The sequence below is a fragment of the Chaetura pelagica genome, unplaced genomic scaffold, assembly GCF_000747805.2.
Source record: "Chaetura pelagica isolate M959 unplaced genomic scaffold, ChaPel_1.0 scaffold191, whole genome shotgun sequence".
NCBI classification, from domain to species: Eukaryota; Metazoa; Chordata; class Aves; order Apodiformes; family Apodidae; genus Chaetura; species Chaetura pelagica.
The window spans coordinates 1,799,426-1,820,436 of NW_009952440.1; the positions used below are offsets into that span (position 1 = coordinate 1,799,426).

At 40.1% G+C, this 21,011-nt stretch overlaps 1 protein-coding gene across 1 annotated transcript in view; it reads right to left on the bottom strand.

Moving 5' to 3' along the window:
- The window catches only part of ATG10 (autophagy related 10), an 88,871-nt gene that overhangs the window by 7,534 nt on the left and 60,326 nt on the right, over positions 1 to 21,011 (bottom strand). Inside the window, exon 4 of the mRNA XM_010008406.1 lies at positions 20,711 to 20,808. Within this exon, the coding sequence (XP_010006708.1) occupies positions 20,711 to 20,808 (98 nt within the window). The remainder of the gene's footprint in view (positions 1 to 20,710; positions 20,809 to 21,011) is intronic.

Here is a 21,011-nt window from a genome sequence, read left to right on the forward strand (position 1 = left end):
TCTAACTCAGCCTCCTACGGGGGGGTCACAGATCTCCCCATAGTGTCTGAGCCGGCAGAGTGCAGGTGCGGCCTTGAAGCCTCAGTAGTTAGAAAAACATTCCACTGTCTTATCAGCCTAGCAGAGCACACTGTTGCTAGTTACAAGAGAGCTTACTGAAGGAAAAAAAAATCAGTAAAAAGAAAAATTGGCTTCATCCTGGCTCAAACCAGGACAACTGTTCAGTGGTTAAGGAATTGGCTGGATGGTTGTATCCAGAGAGTAGGGTCAATGGCTCTAAGTTCAGATGGAAAACAGTGCCAAGTGGTGTCCCTCAGGGGTCAGTGCTGGGACCAGGGTTGTTTAATGTCTTCATTAATGATATTAACAGTGGCACTGAGAGGACCCTCAGCAAGTTTGCTGATGACACCAAGCTGGGTGGTGAGGTCAATATGCCAGAGGGATGGGATGCCATCCAGAGGGACCTGGGGAAGCTGGAGAAGAGGGCCCAGGTGAACCTCATGAGGTTCAACAAGGCCAAGTGCAGGGTCCTGCACCTGGGCAGAGGTAACCCAAGATATGAATACAGGTTTGGGGAGGGCACACTTGAGAGCAGCCCTGTGGAAAAGGACCTGGGGGTACTAGTGGATCAAAGCTGGACATGGGCCACCAATGTGCAATTGCAGACCAGGGGCCCAACCACATCTTGGGCTGTATCAAAAGAAGTGTGGCCAGCAGGGTGACAGAGTTGATTCTGCCCCTCTATTCTGCCTTGGTGAGACCTCACCTAGAGTACTGTATTCAGCTCTGGTGGCCCCAACACAAGAAGGATGTGGACCTGTTGGAACATGTCCAGAGGAAGGCAATGAAAATTATCTGAGGGCTGGAGCACCTCTCTTATGAGGACAGGCTGAGGTAGCTGGGGTTGTTCAGCCTGAAGAAGACTCCAGAGGGACCTTATAATGACCTTCCAGTACCTGAAAGGGGCCTATAAGAAGGCAGGGGAAGAGGTGTTCACATGGGCATGTAACAATAGCACAAGGGGTAATGTCTTCAAGCTGGAGAAGGGTAGATTTAGCTTGGACATTAGGAAAAAGTTCTTTAATATGAGGGTGGTGGATCACTGAAACAGGCTGCCTAGAGAGCAGGTGGAGGCCTCATCCCTGGAGACATTCAAGATCGGGCTTGATGGGGCTCTGAGCAGTCTGGTCTAGTGTGAGGTGTCCTTGCTTATTGTAGGGGGGTTGGACTAGATGACCTTTCCTGGTCCCTTCCAACCCAAGACACTCTATGATTCTATGGTGTTGAGGAGTAAACAGTTTCATTTGGAGCCTGTGAAAGGGAGCAAGAAGGAAGAAAGAGCCCTCAAAGTGGCATTAACTTCCACTAGGTGGTATATCCTCATTCTAGGCTATTTACAGAAAAATGTTCTAAAACAGCTGTTCTTCAAGAAGCCCAGTCAACACTACCCTGAGGAAAAAAAGAAGATAATTCAGCGGCAGTAAACTTAGCAGTTAGACACATATCCTACAACATGAAAAGGCTTTGTCTCTTCCCCTCCTCCTTCACCCTGCACATAGTGCTGCTGAAAATCCAATGCTCCATAAAGCTTCATCTCCTTCCAGCACTTCAACAGAATACGTGTTCTGACTTAATCAAGGTTGCACCCAATGCAAAGCCATAACAGTGATCTCATCAGCTCTTATATGGGTGATACCACAAGATCAGCATATCTGACTGTCTCCTGCACCATGCCCTAGGGAAGTGATTTTCCTTTAATGCTGCTGAGGTCACTGCTTCTACTTTTGCATCAAAATAAACAAACCCTACCTCATCCCCATACACAATAAGGGGCATAACAGGAATGGCTAGAAAGGGATCCCAGACAAGATGTTCAACTATGAAACCCCATGACAGCCTGTTTACAGCTTATCACAGACTGTGCTTGGACATTCCTAAGCCCAGTACTCTGCCGGAGCTGAGAAGCACACAAGGTAAGACAGGAGGGCTGGGACATGCAAGTGTGGACAATGGAGATAACAGCAGGATCACCATTCTGCACAGGGTTCCTGTTCAGCCATGTCAGTCTGGCCCACTGTGCTGTGCCATCAGAGCCTCGGCAGAGACTGATTACAAGGATTAACATGAGCGGTGTTTTATTCTGGGCAAAGACCCTTTTCCTCAGAGGTGCTTCTTGTGATAGCTCTGCTTCTCAATGGCAAAGAAGAAGAAATACTGAATTTATGCTCTGACACAAGATTTTACTTGTCAAAGCTGTAGCCAGACTCCCCTGGTCCTGCAACGGCATTTTATCTTACCTTGTAGTAAACAGCCTGCACTGAAGAGAAGATGCTCCAAGTAAGTCTTCCTGTCAGACACTAAAATTCCCTTCTCCAACTCCTTGCCTAAAAACAAATCCTGGACTGTCATGTTCAGCAAACAGACTGTGTTCCGTATTAAATATTAAACAGGGTCTCTTACAGCTGAAGGACACTTGGTTCTCCTGAAATGTACTGAAAATGTACAATGAGGATCAACCATCTTATGTCTAATAGAACTTTAAGAAACTACCAGAGCTTCAGAACATACAAAAAATAATGTTCTGAAAGCTTTGTTTTACACTGCACTGCAAACAGATAACTAGCACAAGAATGCTACCATCTGCAGTAAGTAAAAATGAATTGATGCTTGTCCTGGTTTGAGCCAGGATGAAGCCACTTTTACCGATTATTTTTTTTTCCTTCAATAAGCTTTCTTTTAACTAGTAGCAAAGTGTTCTAGCTTGGGCTGGTAACAGCTGGAATGTTCTTCTAACTGCTGGGACTCCAAGGCCTTTGCTCTGCCTGCTCAGACACTACAGGGAGATTTATGAACCCCCCGTAGGAGACTGAGTTAGACAAACAGCAAAACTGGCCAGAGATATTCCATTCTGTATATCTACCTAAGCTCAGAGGAAGGTCAGAGATCAAAGAAATTTCCTTCCTGCTTCTTCTTCCCTTCCCTTCTGTCCATGGCATCCAGGGAGGACTCCATCCATCCATCACCACTGACCCCCAGGCTGGAGCTCTCCTGTCCCTCATCACTCTGTGCTCTCTCTGGCAGCTCCAGGACTTTTTGGGACTGTTCCCAGCTCAGGAGATGCTGTGGGAGTTGCTGAGGGTGGAGGGAGGCGAGAGGCTTTTGCACATCTCTGAACACATTTGTATATAATAGTAAATATTTTCTCTTATCATTAGTGTGTAACTAAAGCTGTGTAGTTTAGTTTTCAATCCAGAGAATCTCTCTCTTCTCTCTCTCCTTCCCTACCTGGGTGGGAGAGGGAGGGGATCGAGAGCATTGTTGTTGATTCTGAGTCAAACTGTGACAATGCTGTGTTCCATTGAGAAAACGTGGTAGTTGGAAATAAAAATTATTCTAATTATCTAGTCAAATCAGCTCTCCAAATAATTCTTGAAAATACATACACTGTGACAAGGCTCATGAGGTATTACTCAAAGACTTAAAAAGGAAAAACAAAAGATAAAAATATAGCTAACAATAGTTACAGAACTAATAAGCAAAGGGGAAAAAAAAGTAGATTGGGCCACAATTTCAGCCAACTCCCTTACACAAAGAAGGAGAGCAAAGAGGCAGCACATACTCCCAAAAAGAACAGAGAACATAATCTTGGCTTTAAGTAACTTAGAACTCTGAACAAGGCATAAAGGAAATTCCCAAAGCTGAATATTCAGCCTCAAGTAATTTCCAACCACCCTGTCACTGGGAATTTTATTCTATCCCACACTTCTTGCTTCAGCAAATCACTACTGAGTAACAAATGGAGGCCAGTCTTCATTTCTTTTAAATAGCTTATTAACTTTACAGTCTACATCTTTCTTCTTTTACTTCTTCATCTTCTTTCAAAATGACAGAGCAACACTGAAAAAATTCCCAAACTCTATAAACGAGTAGACGTCCATATGAAAAGCAGACTGCATTGCTACACAGGGTAACATCCTGGGTCCCACCATCTTTGGCATTGATCTGTGATTTACAAGCATGTGATAGAGCAGTGAAGTCCCTGCAATTTCTCCTCCATTCACCTTGAATGGGTAGAAAGGATCTTTCTTCCCCCCTAGATCCAGAAAATGTAAAGGGAGAGGTTGATACAGAGGCTCTGAGGACACTTGTTCTTAGTTAGTCATGCCCTCTTCCTAGCTTGCCTCTGTGTTCTTCAAATTATCATGGGTTGCTTTACACACAGCCTAAAGTAACAGCTGTGCCAGAGCGGTGTAAATCTCACTATAATCCACAGGATTTTGAATGGCAACAATGAAATGATCCAGGGGTTTAGTTAAACTCATGCTGCTCCTTGACCAGGCTCTGAAAATGGCATGTGCTCTAAGCTGCATGTCTGCACATTCAGGAAGAGCTGCTTTGGTTTCCATATCGCATTTTTTAAAACTGAGCATTGACACTTGTTTAACTCTAATCCAGGAAACTCAAGTTCCTTATTACAAAGATACTTCAGCACTGCATGTCCATAGGCATGATGTCATGCAAAACAGTTGTGCCCAAAGTCAGAATTTATCCAAAAGCCCACTGCATGTATCTTTCTTGCCCTAGACAAAAGGCATGAAAATGCAAGAATGGTATGCTGCTTATTCAAAACCTGACAGATAGGAATACATAACACACTGATAGGAAAAACACAAAAGCACAAGGGATTAAAGAAATCCTAAACCAAGACCCATTAAGCAAGAGCCTCTACAATGGGAAAAGGCTGAGGTAGGGAAGAAGAGCTGTTGAGCATCAAGGAAAACACTCTGAGAGTATCAGATCTGATTCAGTCAAATCCCAAATTCCAAATCCTGTAACTAATGGCACCCTCACAAAGCTTTAATGTATGCTCAAGGTTAAACCACTGACACAGCAACTTCCAGGAGGAAGTACCAGAGAGCTGCCAATAAAACTACAAGAGTTATCAAAGCCCTGAATGACTTCAGAATTGGTAATGTGCTACGGAGCCAGGACACTGCCAGCTCACTAGTTCAGATTTGGCCAAGGATGGTAGGTGCTAAGACTCATTCTTGTACCATGGCTCTACAGGCAACTGCCAGGTTCTGCACAATCAAATTGCCATTAATTGGTGCCCTTGCTGGTAATCACTGCTGATGAGTCCAGAACTAAAGATGGTGGCTTATCTTGTCTCCACAGCAGGCAGTCCCTGTACATCAGCTCTGAAGTTAGGAAAAGCAAGGAACTCACAATTCTGCTGTTCATGGCATGCCCTGAGAGAGGGCTGTGTGGCTGCAGTATGATGAATCCAAAGTCCTTCCCAAACACTTTCAGAAGTGTGAGAATGAATGAAAGCTTGAGCTACATCAGCTTCATGAGCATACTTGCTACCTGCTGCAGTCATCTGGTGCAATGATGATATTCCACATGCAGTGGAATGTATCCTGAGTGAAATGTCAGAGCAGCAATCCTAGCCTTCAGCTAGCCTGAGCCATGACCCCGTGTCACAGCTACATGAATAATATAAAAGTCCTACTGGGATTTCATGTAAAAAAAACCCTCCCACTTTAAAGAGTATAAACGAGTCTTCCCACTTCAAGTTTACGATTCGTCTTCTTCCAAATGGTCATACAGCGATGCATTTTAGAGAGTAATTTGTGAGAGATTCAAGGCAATTCTCATAACTACTCGCTGGCATTGTACAGCAAGAACCCATTTGCAGGTTGTCCACAACTCTTCTGGACAGTAATCCACTGACATCCACTTTATTTGAAATCAACTGCATCATCATTTTCTTTTATCTATCTGTGATCTTACATCTGTTTATCTATGAGGCTCATTCAACAGTTGTTCAGTCCTGCACACTGGAGTTCATCATACATCTGCATATTTCTCTGAGTCTGACCCAACTTTCATCTGAAATCTAATTGTTTACAGGCAGCAGCTAGCTCCATTGAATTTGAAAGCTCAAAATGTTGCTACATTTCTTTTCTGTAGAAAGACCTCTCCACTAGGTGACTTCCAGAAAGAGTTGCAGTGATGTTCTGTACCCGTCTTTGCAACTGTTACTTCAACTCCTCCCATACAAAACCACACGAGATGGATGAGAGATGTGCAACATTTAATTGAGTAATTCGCAAAATAATGCAATTTTGTTTAGGAATGCTACACAAGACTGAATGTGACTGAGTGCTGGCAGCACAACAACTTACTATTTGTTAGCTGTGCAACTACAACCATGCATGTGTAAGTGCTGAGCTGCCTTGGTTGTGAGGTTAAGTTGGTGAGTTTAAATGTCTCCACTGAGGTTTATGTAAGATAGCCTGACTGAGCCCTCATCAACAACAGAAAATATGAATGCTGCAGACTCCCAGAGGACTGAAAAACACTTGAGTAGAGCAGCAGCTTTTTCTGTGTGGTGTAAGAAGGCCTCTTCCTGTCAAGTCCATCAGGGATGTGAAGGCTTGATCAACCATCCTTCACCTGTCCTGTCATTATTTACTAATGAAACTTGACTCTTCCCTCATCGGATCATCAAGAGTCTAGATATAAATAATTAACTTTTCCCCCTCTCCTGTGCCTATAGCACAGCAAAGTGTTAAGAAATGAACAATAGCAGAGACTAGGTAGTTCCTAAGCATAGCTAAGTATAAAAGTTCAGTCAGATTGGATTATGTAATTTTATCAAGCAGTGTATATAGGCAACACTATCCATGTCAAATTTAAATTGAAAATAATCATTACTTCAGGTAATGGGTAATTGCCTGTAGGTGTCTCTACTGTGCTCTGCTCTTCCCCAGCCAGCAGGTATTTTGTTGTCAGTACATCTCTTGTAACAGCACCATTTATTTTCTCTGTCATAACTGGAGCTCTTCCAGTTGTAATGGCTTCTGTTTTCTCCAGTGCTACATTAAACTGCCTTCAAGCATCCATCATAACATTAATGGTTTCTCTATTTATGATAGTGCAAGGGATCTGTGCCCAACACTGCCTCCTCCTCAATTCAGTTAGCATGATGCTTCTTTACAAAAATGAATTCATGCAGGGGTGTAAAAACTTTCACGCAGGATACTACCACCAAACACCATGGTCAGGACCAATTATTTTCAGACATTTGCCCACACAGTGTTCACAATCCCAGACATCAGGTCAGAAAAAGAAATAAAACACGTCCTCTGTAATCTCCTCCATTCGGGGAAATGGAAATAGTGATGAAATTAATAAAGACTTCACATGCTCTTCCCTTTTCAACAGTTTTTGACCACATTTACTGAAACAGATGTCTGTTTTTAAATTAAAATCCTTCACTCAAGATTATGATACTATAAGTATTTTATGTGCTTGAATTAAGTCTATCATCTTTTTCATTCCTTATTTTTATTTACATCAATAACAACATACTAGTTAATAAAATCTAACTCTTCTAATTCAGAAATAAAACTAGTAAAATTTTGCTCTTCAGGTTGACTGTGTGTCCCATGACCAGAACAGTAACTGTGCACACGTGGACCTTAAACCATGTTGAACTTGAGGTCAAAGGGATTGCTTAGCACTTAAATAACACAAGCACTCAGTTCCAGGTGTAAAAAGAGTGAAACACTTTTATGAATGAAGGCCAGGGAGACTTTAAAGTCTGAGCACTGAAGCTAGATGAGTACATACACATTTTGTTTACAAGGACCAGTAACCATGCAATGGCAGCAGGACAACAAGAGCTGCCACAAGAAAAAACATTCTGAACGTCTCTCTCCCCTTCACAGATTTTCCTCTAGTAATGGAATTACTACAACAGTATCACTATGGAATCACAAGGTTGCAGATACAGCATCAAGGAATTGTACTTACACACTGAACTTTTATCACCCTGATGAAAGGTACAGATCATAGTAATAAAGCTGTTCTTAGGATACTAATTGTATAGGGCTTCTCCATCCCACTGACATAGGTCACAACATTTATATTAATGCAGCCATGTCATAAAAGTAACGTTTTAATAATAGGATTGGTATTGGTCACAGAGAAATTATTATTTTAAAAAAAAAAATCAGAGAGGGCAAAATGGCTGCTGAAAGAAATGTGCTTGCTGTAATAGCAAAAAACCTCATCAGCCCCAAAAATGTCATTTCTCCTAGTGGGCATGGGATGCAGTTTATTACCTGGGACAGCTAACGTATCTAGAGTTGGCTTGATTTCAGTTTACAAGCTTAGTAATATCCTACAGACATAACTGAGGCAAGTGCCTATAACTTTCTTGTAAAACCCAGAGAAGTGATCCCACTGTTAAGCCTGTTGAAGATGAAACAACCTACTTCCATCTCTAACGGGGGCTGATGAATTACTATGAAAGTGCAACCACCACTGTTCTTCTGCATTTTCCTAGACAATCAAAATAAATCTGCAATGGCACTGAGCAAGGGAAAACTTGAAGTGACCCTGATGAGACAAAGAAGTGCAAACTAGACCAAAAAGGGAAAATTTCTGTCATTACTGAACCTCTTTTTGGAGGAGAAGGCTGCAGAGGGATTTTGATTTAGGTCAAGTTCCCTTTCGCAGACAAGCAGTTGAAATTACCCTTATGATTTAATGTATCTGCACTCTCTGTATTTCAAAAGACATACCAACTAACTTAAGTGACAAGTTTTTATTAATACTTTTACTACTAACCCCACACAGCCAACTAAGCAGGATCCTATCCTTCTTTCATGAAATATGAAGTCCCAGCCGAAGAGGCAATTAATCAAACAGCTAGGTTTTTCTGAGGAAAATGGAGTTGTTTTGGCATAACCTACAACACAAACACACAAGTACCCTTGCCGCAGCCAGCATTTCTGTGGGATGAACCACACCTACAGTTTTGTACCTGCTGCTTCAAATCCATTATTACCACGAAGGTGGAAATGCAGGTTCTGAAGAAGCAAACTCTTCATTGCACAAAACTGTACATACCTTTTCATAAAGGACATCTTAAAATCCTACTGATGTCATGAAGGCTGGCTGGTCACAGCCTGCATGCCACCTCTTGACTATAGCTTGCAATAAAACCATCTTCAGACAGAGCTCTGACCACCATGCTCCACGCACACATCACATCTATTTTGCTAACTTATTGCAACTTATGTTGACAGCTGCGGCTTCTGCTGAATGTGACAGCTGAATATGTCTACAGTTTGATGCCACAAAAACATCAATCTTGCTTTTCCATTTTTAAAGCTACCAGAACTACCAGGATGCATCCAAAGCAGGAACAATACCTTTATCCATGATCTTTGAAGACAGCTTTACTTTTCTTGCGTAATGCATAGTGCAAGTTACAAAGTCAGAGACAAAGCTGGTTGCTTAGAAGTAAAATGTTTTCAAAGGTGACAGATGGAAATTTTTGTTGCGTTTTAGTTTACTTTACATCTTTAGGGCATTCTTATTTTAGGTGCATTCAAAACATAAATATACTCTTCATATGGTGATTTCTGTAACTGGGACAATGATAACAACCAGAAGACTGCCTAAGATCTGATGTGCATATGCATTTTTTCTGCAGAGCTAACTTATTATTATAATACTTGATACTACAGGATACATGACCAAAAACAATTTGACATTTCATCCCCCAAAACAGTTTATGTGTCTGATTCTAGAATATTTACTGTTTTGAAGGGGCAGTGATTCTTTTTTATTACTTACAATTTTATTATATTTGAAAAGTTATTTAATAGCTAACACAGTATCCTTGAGAGGCATACCTAAGAGATAATGCACAAGCACATTAATGAAAAATAGTCAATACTTATTGTATTTATACACTTACATTTTTATATTGTTATATATATATATATAAATATCAATGTATATAGATGTAATAAATAAGGTTCAAAATCTTTAAGAACAAGAGGAATCAAAGCACTAGGTGCCGCTCAGACAAAACCATGTTTTTAAAGCTGAAATTTCTCACAGGCATGTAAGCCGCATTTAGGATTCTTTAAGAAAACTTTACAGTTAAAAATTGGCAGGTCCATAGTTATATTGTCAAGAAATGGCATCTCAGCCATTTTTCTAAGAAAATAAACAGATGATTCTTCTTCCTTGCTTGCCAAAATAAGATTAATTCAGTTGTCATCATTTTAGTTTTGAAGCATAGAGTCTTAATTAATTACTATTTAAAATCTGTTCTTAAGAGCTTCATCTAAGGTACAAAACTGAAAGATCCAACAAGCTGTGGAAGTATGGAAAAGACACTGGAAACAGATTTCCTACTCTGATTTAAAAATGCTAAGAAAAAAAATTCCATACTGGCATTTGACAAATGTGCCCTGAAAGGTTTTGTTCTATAATACCAGGAATTCCTAGACAAAAAGATATTGGGAAGAGCCATTTCATAAGACTTTTGAATTCAAAATATTGTAACCAGCAAAGAGGATGGCACATATTCTTACCTCCTCTTTACAGTGTATCAAGCAGGTAGCAGGACTGATAGCTGTTAACAGTCTAAAGACAGATTATTACCATAATGAACGGGAAGCAAATTTCTGCTGCAGCAGAGCACTCCTTGGATGAATTGGCTAAAATCACTTTCTTTTTTGAACTTCAAACTGCCTTATGAAAAATCCCAGGAGTGTCTGACTGGATTGGACCCATCTTCCACCTAGCACTGCAACCTGTCTCCAACAGCAGCAGTTGGAAAAGCTCTTCTGCGGGAACATGAGGCTGGCCTCTTTCTGTGGCTCACTCCCCTTGCACTTCTGCAGCCTAACTGCTCTATCAAGGGTGATGGAGGACACATTCCTGCCTGGTAATTTTGCATCCATTTATGGATAACTGGTCTCATGAATTTGTCTAAATTCTTTTGAACTGCTGATACCATCTGCTTCCAGAACTTGAGAGCACAGGTGCTTAAGCATAAATTACTTTCTGTTAACATGGATACTCAACTTCTACTTAAAGGGCACTTATAATGCTTTTTTAATTTAAAAAATAAAAAATAAAAAATCTGCCAAAGAGCTTGACCAAAAGCATTTAGTGCAGAAAACAAGAAGGGAAATTGTTATCAAGTTTTCAATTCCTTGTGACCATACCAGTTGCCTTTCAAGCAGAACTGAATGTGCCATGTATGATACCCACTTCTGTCACATTGTGCAATCAATTTGTTGCACGTTTTAGGATTTTTCACCAGAAAAACATTCACTGAGGTGGGAACGTTCAGTAACCAGCTTCATGCCAGCAGTGAATTGTCAGACATCATTGTAGGGGACAGCCAGAAGTGCAACCCATCTCAGCCCAAAAGAAGCAATGGCAGACCAGGGAGGGAAACATGCTATTACAGCTTCTTCCACAATATCTCTGCTTAGGAACCTTTGTGGAAGCAAAGCCACTGCTAGATAAACCATCGGTACATGCAATCTGTAGCACTGAAACAGTTTTTCTACAGAAGTAGAAAAGAATAAAGAGATTAAACACTATAACATTGCATTTAATTCAATTAATTACAAATCTGGGTTGAAAATATTACTGAATCTTCATTTCTGAATAACTGATCAATTAAAGTAACAACAGTACCAGGACTTGAACGTCTATCCTGAATTGTGCTCCAGAAGTGGCAAAGATCCTCCTACAGCTTTTATCTCTGCATGGAATTTATCCATTAAGCCTCTGTTATTTACCCTTCATCATTTAGCACTGGTCCACTGTTAGGTCTTTTCCTCCTAAGAAATTAGCAAGAGTAGGTTTATGGGCATGAAGTCTTACTGAGAAAAGCATTATTAAATTGTAGGGCAGCTGTACATTATTAATTAATGCTTAGTTTTAAAATAAAACCCACCTGCTAACTTGTACAACATTGCTGCTTGGTTTAAATCATGAAAGTTCAATACAGCACAGAAAATTTTAGTTGCAGATAAATACCTACCCATTCTTAAGATATTTTTTTCCCCCCTTCAAAATAGCTTTTCAATCTATACTGGTATGATTCCCTTTCCTCAGGAAGTTGTTCTCATAATTTTCCAAAAATATTAGCAGGGGATCCATAGCAACTGTTGATATGACTCAAGATGATTTAAGAGGGATCTTAGCAACCCTCTGTTAAGATACACTGTATACAGCATCCCCCACTTAGTAAAATCCCACAATATGGCAAGAAAGAATTGTATGTCTAAGAATAGCTACCTACACACATTTTTCAAGATGACTGAGCCATAATGATTTAAATCTTTCCTACCACAGTTTCAGCAAGATGTGACTCTACAACACTATATCAACGTGTTCTGTTCAGAGTTTTGAGTCTTTCTCCTTTTTTAAATCACACCATTAACATCCTTGACATTATAGGAGTAATGTTTATTGATTTTTATGCTAATACTTCTATAAATTAAGTGACGTAATGGACTATCGAAGTACTATGAAGAACACGCCTTCCAGATTCTTACCTACACACATTAAAAAACAGGAGATTCTGGATTAATATGGAAATAGTGCAGTTCTGTACTGCTATTTGGGTAGTTTAGGTTTGGCTGACTACTTTTTATGTGGCAGAACAGAAATATAACAGAGATTATATTACAACTACCTGCTAAGCATCAAATGACAGAAGAAAAACACCTAATTCAGATCTTCTAATGAAGAAGGGGCCTTGAGCAACCTCATCTAGTGGGAGGTGTCCCTGCCCATGCAGGGGGGTTGGAACTAGATGATCTTTACGGTCTCTTGCAACCCAAACCATTCTATGATTCTATGATTCTACGAAATAGAGAAATAAATGTTGAGAAGAAAATGGACACAGGATAATTCCTTGTCGTTTACTGTTCCGGAACTTAAGATCAGTACCTTGTGGGACAGAGTTGCTTACTCACCCCTTTTTGTAGTAAAAGTGCTATTAGTAAATGGACACAGCTTTATCCATTGTAGATGAGAACTCAGAAAAGAGCTGAATGGCCTACACCTGAAGATACAGGAACAATGCCGAAAGCAAACAGAAGAACTGTCTTCGCTCCTCACGCAACGAGAGTTGGTTTCCACCGTCCACACCTTTTTAAGATTTACAGAAGGTGAACCTTTAAGCTAAGAGCTGAAGCACTGTGGAAGATCTTTTAAGAGACCACCACATAGAGAATAATCACAGAATCACAGAACCCTAGGGGTTGGAAGGGATCTTGAAAGTTAATCTAGTTCAATCCCCCTGCCAGAGCAGGGTCACCCAGAGCACATCACACAGGAACGTGTCCAGGCATGTTTTGAATGTCTCCAGTGAAGGAGACTTCACAACCTCTCTGAGCAGCCTGTCCCAGGGCTCTGTCACTCTCACAGGAAAGAAGTTCTTCCTCTTATTCACATGGAACCTCCTATGCTCCAGTTTGCACCTATTCCCCTTGTCCTAACACTGGTCATCACTGAAAAAAGCTTAACTCCATCGTCCTGACACTCACCCTGAACATATTTGTAAACATTGATGAGGTTGCCCCTCAGTCTCCTTTTCTCCACGCTAAAGAGAACCAGCTCCCTCAGCCTTTCCTCATCAGGGAGATGTTCCACTCCATCATCTTTGTAGCTCTGCACTAGACTCCTTCAAGCAATCCCCTGTCCTTCTTGAACTGAGGGGCCCAGAACTGGACACAATATTCCAGATGTGGCCTCACCAGGGCAGAATAGAGGGGGAGGAAAACCTCTCTTGACCTACTAACCACCCCCTTTCTAATGCACCCCAGGCTGCCATTGGCCTTCTTGGATGACCATACTGGCTCATGGTCATCCTCCTGCCCACCAGGACCTCCAGGTCCCTTTCTCCTACACTGCTCTCCAGCAGGTCAGCCCCCAACCTGTACTGGTAGATGGTGTTTCTCTTCCCCAGATGCAAAAAATAATGCATTTAAGAATTCATATTCAAGGTTATAGAACAGCAGGAACACACCAAAGGAGACATAAACTTTGAAGAAAAGCGTATATGCCAACACAGCTATTCATAAGTTAGAGAACTAGGTTTATCTTTTCTGCAGTGCCATGATGAGAGGGTCAGGAAAAAGTTTTATGAGAAGATGAGTGGCACAATAACACAATACATATAACCACAGGAAACAGCTCATTCTTAAGAATCCAGAAGGTTTTTGCAGCCTTCTGGAAGCAGACATCCAGAGTGGCAGAAAAGCCAAACAAGCAAAATGCTGATTTATTGTTGGCAAATCAGAATCAAGATGTCATACTCAAAACATGTCCACTCCGGTGGCTGCGGGGAGCACACACAGCTCTAAGACACATTTTGGTTACAGAAGTATCTGCATCTTAACAGGTTTCATTAATAACAGGCAGTACAGGTTGGGATCTATGGACATGTGCTTTATAACTTCCATAATCCTTAACAGCCCTGAATCACAGATCAGTTTTCTACACTGTTTCTGCAGGACCTTCAAGTTACCATGCTTTAATTCTTGTTTTATTGGGCAGTTTTTAAAACATTCTCTAGCTAATTTCCTTCCACAAAGGAAAAAAAAAACAACTAAGACATGGATTTGCAAAATGACAAGAATTAAAAATGGACTTCAGAACTTATGCTTAAGGGCTTGTATCTAAAATTCATAAAATTACTACACAGCTCCATCGTAATCTTAGAAACACAAGTTTCTCAGAGTGTTGTTTCTCCCCACGGGAAAAACCCCCACATTTCTATCTCTGGGCATGTATATGAACAACTGCATCTTGAAAAGGTGCCTAATTTATGGTGTATGCACTGATACAACTCCCAGAGTATGCCTGTGACAGCAATGCAGGCAGCCCGTAGGCATTTGTGCAGCATGCCTGCCAAAGCAGGTCCTGCCCAAACATCAAAAAGAAGGCAGCTATACCCCCTTTACTCTGCAAGCAAGTAGATAACTCACTGTAGACACAAGAGGCCTAGATTCAAATTTCTTTTCTGCTTGATTTAATCTCTTGACTTTCTAGGAGAGTTCACTTCTGACCTACATGGTACTCTGAGGCAGGAACACTTTGCTTTTCCCTCTTTAAGTTGTTCTGCTTTGTATACACTGTTAAAAATATCCATCAGGGCAACAAAAAGATGAAAAATTACTAGCGTCTCTACCCATTTTTTTTCAGTCTGATAAATATTCTATTATTCTTAAACAAATTTCATAAGGTGCCTAGGAAACAAATGGGTCTCATTTTACCTTCTAATAGGTGACAGTAGGTATCATTGATTCACACTCTCTGCAGAAAATAATGACTCAACTCTATGTGGAGATTACACTACTGTCTTGGTCCTTGATGCAGGTACCTCAAAATACGTTTGGAACACACAGCCACACCTGGATGAAAATTCATGCACAGCCAATGCCTATTCCATAGCCATTCTAACATAAAGGCGGTTTGTCTCGAAGACTAATCTCAGCAACTTTTCAGAGACAATGAGTGATCTTACAGCTGGAGAAATGTAACTATGGGTCACTAAAATGGCTGAGCATCTCTGTTCATTTTTTAATGTATGTTTTTAAATAGCCCAATTATTACTTGAAATCTTGGCTATTAGACACACATTAAAATTGTCAAAGGAGCTTTACTGCTGCATGCAGTAACTGATATAACTTATATAGAAGGGTGTATATAGTATCTGGTGAAGTTATTATGCCCTTAAATCTTCATGATTACCAGGTCATAACTTTGAAAAGACAGTTTCTAAAAATTAGAGAAAATCTGATATTCTCAGGTACTTATGGCCTCTATATTTCCAAATTCTACAGCAAGGACCAAATACACATGATCTGAAGTTCTGGCTACAACCATATGGTGGCTGCTGCTTTATTATCTCCCATTGATATTGAGAGAGATTTCAAAAAAGATAAAATGTAAAGTGTAGACTTTACAGATTAACTAAATTTTACTTATCCTTGCTTTTTAAATTGTTTTAATAGTTGTTAAATCATACACTACCATGTGGTAAAATATGTTCACCTTTGCACTCAGGAAGATGTCTCCCACTTTGTTTCATTTCTATTCCCTACTCTCTGTTTTTGAAACTTTTTCTTGTGTTTTTTTCTTTTCAAATTGCCCCATCATCTAGCACTGGACCATGGCATTTTGAACTACTGCCAACTTAACTATGCCTCTGGTATATCATTCCTGGATTTTAGCATCTAACACTTTCTGTTCAGTTACACAAAGAAGGACCACTATGTTTCACCTGTTTTATGCAATATCCCCATGTATTTACCTAAAACTGTATTGGACATGCTGAATATCAGAGTACTTGTGAAAGAAATATGTGTCTCTCTTGCTGCCATCCATTACCCCAATGACTTAAGTTATCATTCTTTTCCTAGAAAATAATTCCTTTCTTCCCATTTATTGTAACTTCCTTTTAGCTGGACATGTTTGCTTCAGTTTTTGGAGAATGCACCTTCTTTTGTTTTCTACTATTTGAAAGCTATCCAGGACCCTTGGAGTTATTTTTACACTCATCCTATTTGCAACTTCTTTCAGTCTGACCGATCTGTCTTTTCTCCCCCTGCTCCTTTCCAAACACCTAGATCACTTATTTGTTCTTAAGGCTGATAAGTAACTGGCTTAATAAGTAGTTTTAAAAAGCAATGTAGTCAGGAAAAACACCAGAGCTGGCTGCTGGAGGAGCCTGGAATGCAACCCAGCATGGTAGTATGGGTGAATGCAGGACTGGGATTCCATCTTAAATCAAGATGAGAGATAAAATTCAGATGAGGGACAAATGAGGAAAGGTCTGATTGTCTGCAGTTCAGAAAAGGCTACAAAGACATGGAAGAGAGATCATAAGAGAGCACATTTCTAGCATCTATTAATTCAAAAAGGTGGAAGCATTCTTTTCTGTAGGACGTGTAGAGGGAAATAACTAATACAGGATATCCTCAAAAGTGCTCACCAAGTTACAAGTGAACTATTCAGGAGATGAGCATGCAATGTCCACAGTTCCATTTCTCACTGAAAAAAGAAGCTAAAATCACAGCTGGCAACAGTTCTGAAATGCAACAGTAATCCATAAATAATCCTTAATTTTCCTGTCATTGCAGAATTAGGCTACTTCCAGCTCACAGAGATCTTACCAGGTGTGCTAAATTGATGTCATTATAAGCCATCAGGAAATACCCACAGAGACCTGTAGCAACATTTAGAAGTTTTGTTAAACAGCTGTGTGTTGTAATTGATTTGTATTATTTAAAACAGCTAAAGCAAGTTATCATCGGATGTAGAAAAGGGATGAGTGAAGACTCCAGGGAGATTTAACTCAGAAGAAAGCCAATCACAGGAACTTCATTTGAGCATTTTAAGATTATTACTAGAGGAAGTGCAATTAAATCATCACCATTTATCAATTATCATTATAAAATACTAAGCAACCTTATCATATTAATACATTTATGAGAAGATAACTAGTTGACTTCCGCTTTTTGCAATGAAAATAATCCAGTCAGTAAAAAATATTTGAAGAAGGTCTCTCTGAAAATGAATGTCACTTTCCACAATAACCAAAAGTAACTAAAGATATTTTAATTAAATTTTGGTTTTGGCAATGTATTGCCAAAAAGCTAAATTCTTGGAAGCTTAGGCAGTATCTCAGCTCCTGAGAGTACAGTTATATCAAAAATGTACACAGTCATGGCACCCACATTTCATAAAATATATGGAACATCAGTCTAAAATTATTTAAAAGATCCTGGAGCTGGGAGGAAAAAAAAGTCAGTATGAACTTCTTTTCCTACCTACCAACTATCTAATCAAAGTGCAAAACTTGCCATTGTTAAAATTTCAGTATCATTATGCAGAGGCAGTCATATCTCTATTTTTCTTCCTAGTGGTGGATTGTGTATAGAATTTAAAATTTGTATCCATTTTGGAGCAAAATCCTAAACCTCTTCTCTCTGCAGTTCATGTGTACTTAGAGTTCAAGCCTGATTTGGTGAGTTTGCCCAGTGATTTGCATTATACAATCTGTGTCCCTGCAGGCAAAGCCTAACCCACATAACAAAATGGGTCAGCAGAAAAACAGAAAAGGAAAAGTCTGTATTTCAGCTCAGATCCCTGACTAATTTGAGGGGGGAAAACCTAACTCTCATTTTTATCTGAGCCTTGCAGGCTATTGCTTACAGTTATGCTTTTATTATTTTTCATAATTCCTTTGAGAATACTCTGGGTTTTACTGTTGTTTTATGTTTGGACTGGCATACACATCTCTGAGTTTACAAGGGGAAGTGTTTGTTGCACCACTGGCTGCTGGCACTGAAAATACAAGTGTTGACACTGCTAATTGTACTGGTGCTTTCCCCTGCTTTGATTCAGCTTCAGAGATGGACACTTCCACAAACCATGGACTCCTTTGTCTTCCTATCACTTGACAGAGTGACCCTAAGCAAATGCACCCTCGCTGCCTGGTGCCTTTCTGCTTTCATCTAAAATGAACACCGTAGACTTCTTAAAGCTGTTTTCCCAGAGGCCTTCTCTTGCAGCCGTGTGGGAAAGTACATTTCCAACCCAGGACTGCAACTGGGGCCATTGGACCAAGCTCAATACTGATGTAAAGCAGCCGATCCTCACTGAAGTCAGTGGAATTCAACGGCCTTGAGTCACAGGAACATGGTCTTCAGGGAGAAGACACACACAGAAATGGCACAGAAATAAGTAATTGCAAATTACGTAATGGAATTGTTGGATGATCTTAACTTCTCTGTCTTCTGCTACCTGCCAGCAGTTCCAGTGGCAATATCCTTGTTCAATGGAATGTTATGTTCAATACTGTTTCGCTGCCATAACTGCTCATTTCTCCAAAATGTTTCTCCTTACATCTTGGTTTGTGTTTGTCACAAGTCATATTGGCTGACCTGCCTCTGGAGGGGTGTCACAGGTTCAGCACTCCACACATTTTACACCCCATAAAACCTCTTTCTGCAAGTCTGTGTCTGTGTATGTATCTCACACACATCTCAAGTTACTTGATGCAGGACAGTTTGATGTTACTGCTCCTCAAGAAGTAAAAATTATCTCTGGGTGGGAGTGACCTGGTTTTCCTTTTGGCTTCCACCACTCTGATTTTACCCATTCCAAACATACTGCTTATCCTTTATTCTCAGTAGTATTGCATTAGGATCTGTTACTTTACAGAGCTGTCAGTTCTTGCAGTGCTTTGCAGATGAACAGAAAGAGACTGTGGTTTCTACAGAGGAGCCAGAAGGTGGCTTCAGGCCACACTATACTATGAGCACAGAGCAGGCACACCACTTCTGCACTGCACATGGCAGATTCTTCTGTACATTTTTGCAGGTGGGAATATAAACAATCCACTAGCCAGAACAGCTCAGCTGAGAAACACCAGAGATGTCAGCCCTAAAGAATACCTAGCATCTGACCACAAGGTTACTGGTCTCTGTTAACTAAGAATGGCAGAAGATGGATACAGTGAAAGCAAAGTTAATTTAATCCTCTGCCTCTCTCTGCAGAAACAGTAATGATTTAGCTACAAATCTGAATCAGCTATAGATCATAAAATTTTACTCAAAAATCTGAACCTTAATACTTTCTTGTGCAGAAAATTAGTTATTTGCTACCATATTACATTATTCTATTAAAACCTAATTTTCTCATCTACATTTCGTAGTAGACAAGTCAGATGATTAATACTTTTAAGTAAAAGCATGTAGCACAAGAATCAGCAAACTCGTAACTGAAAATCAGACATGCAGAGCAAACATCAGAAACCAAATGCTTTCTAGGTTCTCAGGCAGCTATTATAGGCCATGGCTGCAAAAACATGAACACTGCTTGTGTTCCCAGGACTGAGTACCATCTACAAATAGGGATCCTGTAATTAACTGTATTAGTTGAATTAAGTAAACACCTGTAGAACTCAGATGATGTTACATCCCTATGGTGCCAGCAGCCGTGGTAAGAGACCTGTGTACCTAGAAACAGCTAAAACCAAACAGTCAAGGAAGGAAAGGGAAGGAAGAAAGGACACATTAGTATCTTTGCCTGCTGATAAAAAATTGTCACCTGGAGAATTTCCATTCTTTGTACCAACTTGCACTGGTGGCCCAGAGCTGAGGGAAGACACCAGAGTGACCAACTCAGCTCTGAACCATATCTCACCCTTCCTTGAACAGGGTGACCATTTTCAAGAGAGCCACCATCACAAGTCTGGGAGTAGTTGCTGGAATGAGCTGGTGATTTTAAAACCACTTTAAAAGAAAGCTATTTGAATAGCTCTAAAAGAAGGCAGTGATGTAAAAGTTTACTAATCTGTTTCGTCTTGTAAAGCATGGCATTCAGTAACTATGGATTTTAAAGACATTTGTCGGCAACAACTTACTTCATTGAGAGACCAATGTTTCATCCTTCAATCCTAAGGATTGTAAGTCTATTTACAATTGAATATCACACAATCTTTTTTGGTAATTTGATTAATAGACAATTCGTGAGAGGTTACATTAATATATGTTACTTAAATAAATAGGTCCGTTTTTGTATTTTCTGAAATCCATGAATACTCAGAAACTGCCTGACTTTTTCAGGGTAAGCTTTGAAAAAGTATTTTCAATGAGAGATACTGTCACATTAAGTCTTAAATGGTTAACATCTACATACCCTTCAAAATCCAGGACTAAAACTACTGTTGGTAACCGGCTCAGCACAACTTCAGTTAGATTTCTATAAATTCTACTTGTATCCAGGAGGGGAGTAAGGTCATTGAGGATTCAGACATACATTGTATTCATCAATTTGTAAAGGACCAGTGGTTTCTCACCTGCTGTGTAATAGTGTCCCAGGGCCCCTCCAGCAGACGAGCCTGGTAACATGCATGAACACTTTTCCATATTTCATCCAGAGTTAAAGGTCTTCCATCTGTGAGGGGTGAGAAAAACACCCATAGTCAAAGCTCTTAACCATGCTATATTTTTAATACAGAATATCGACTGTAAATCTGAACATACTGGTTATCTGGAAGCAAATGGAAAAAATAACAGCAAAATGTGACTGATCCACTTCTGGCCCCTGTAACTCCAAAACAGCATTGCTCAAATCCTGACTGAAGGGCATATAAATCT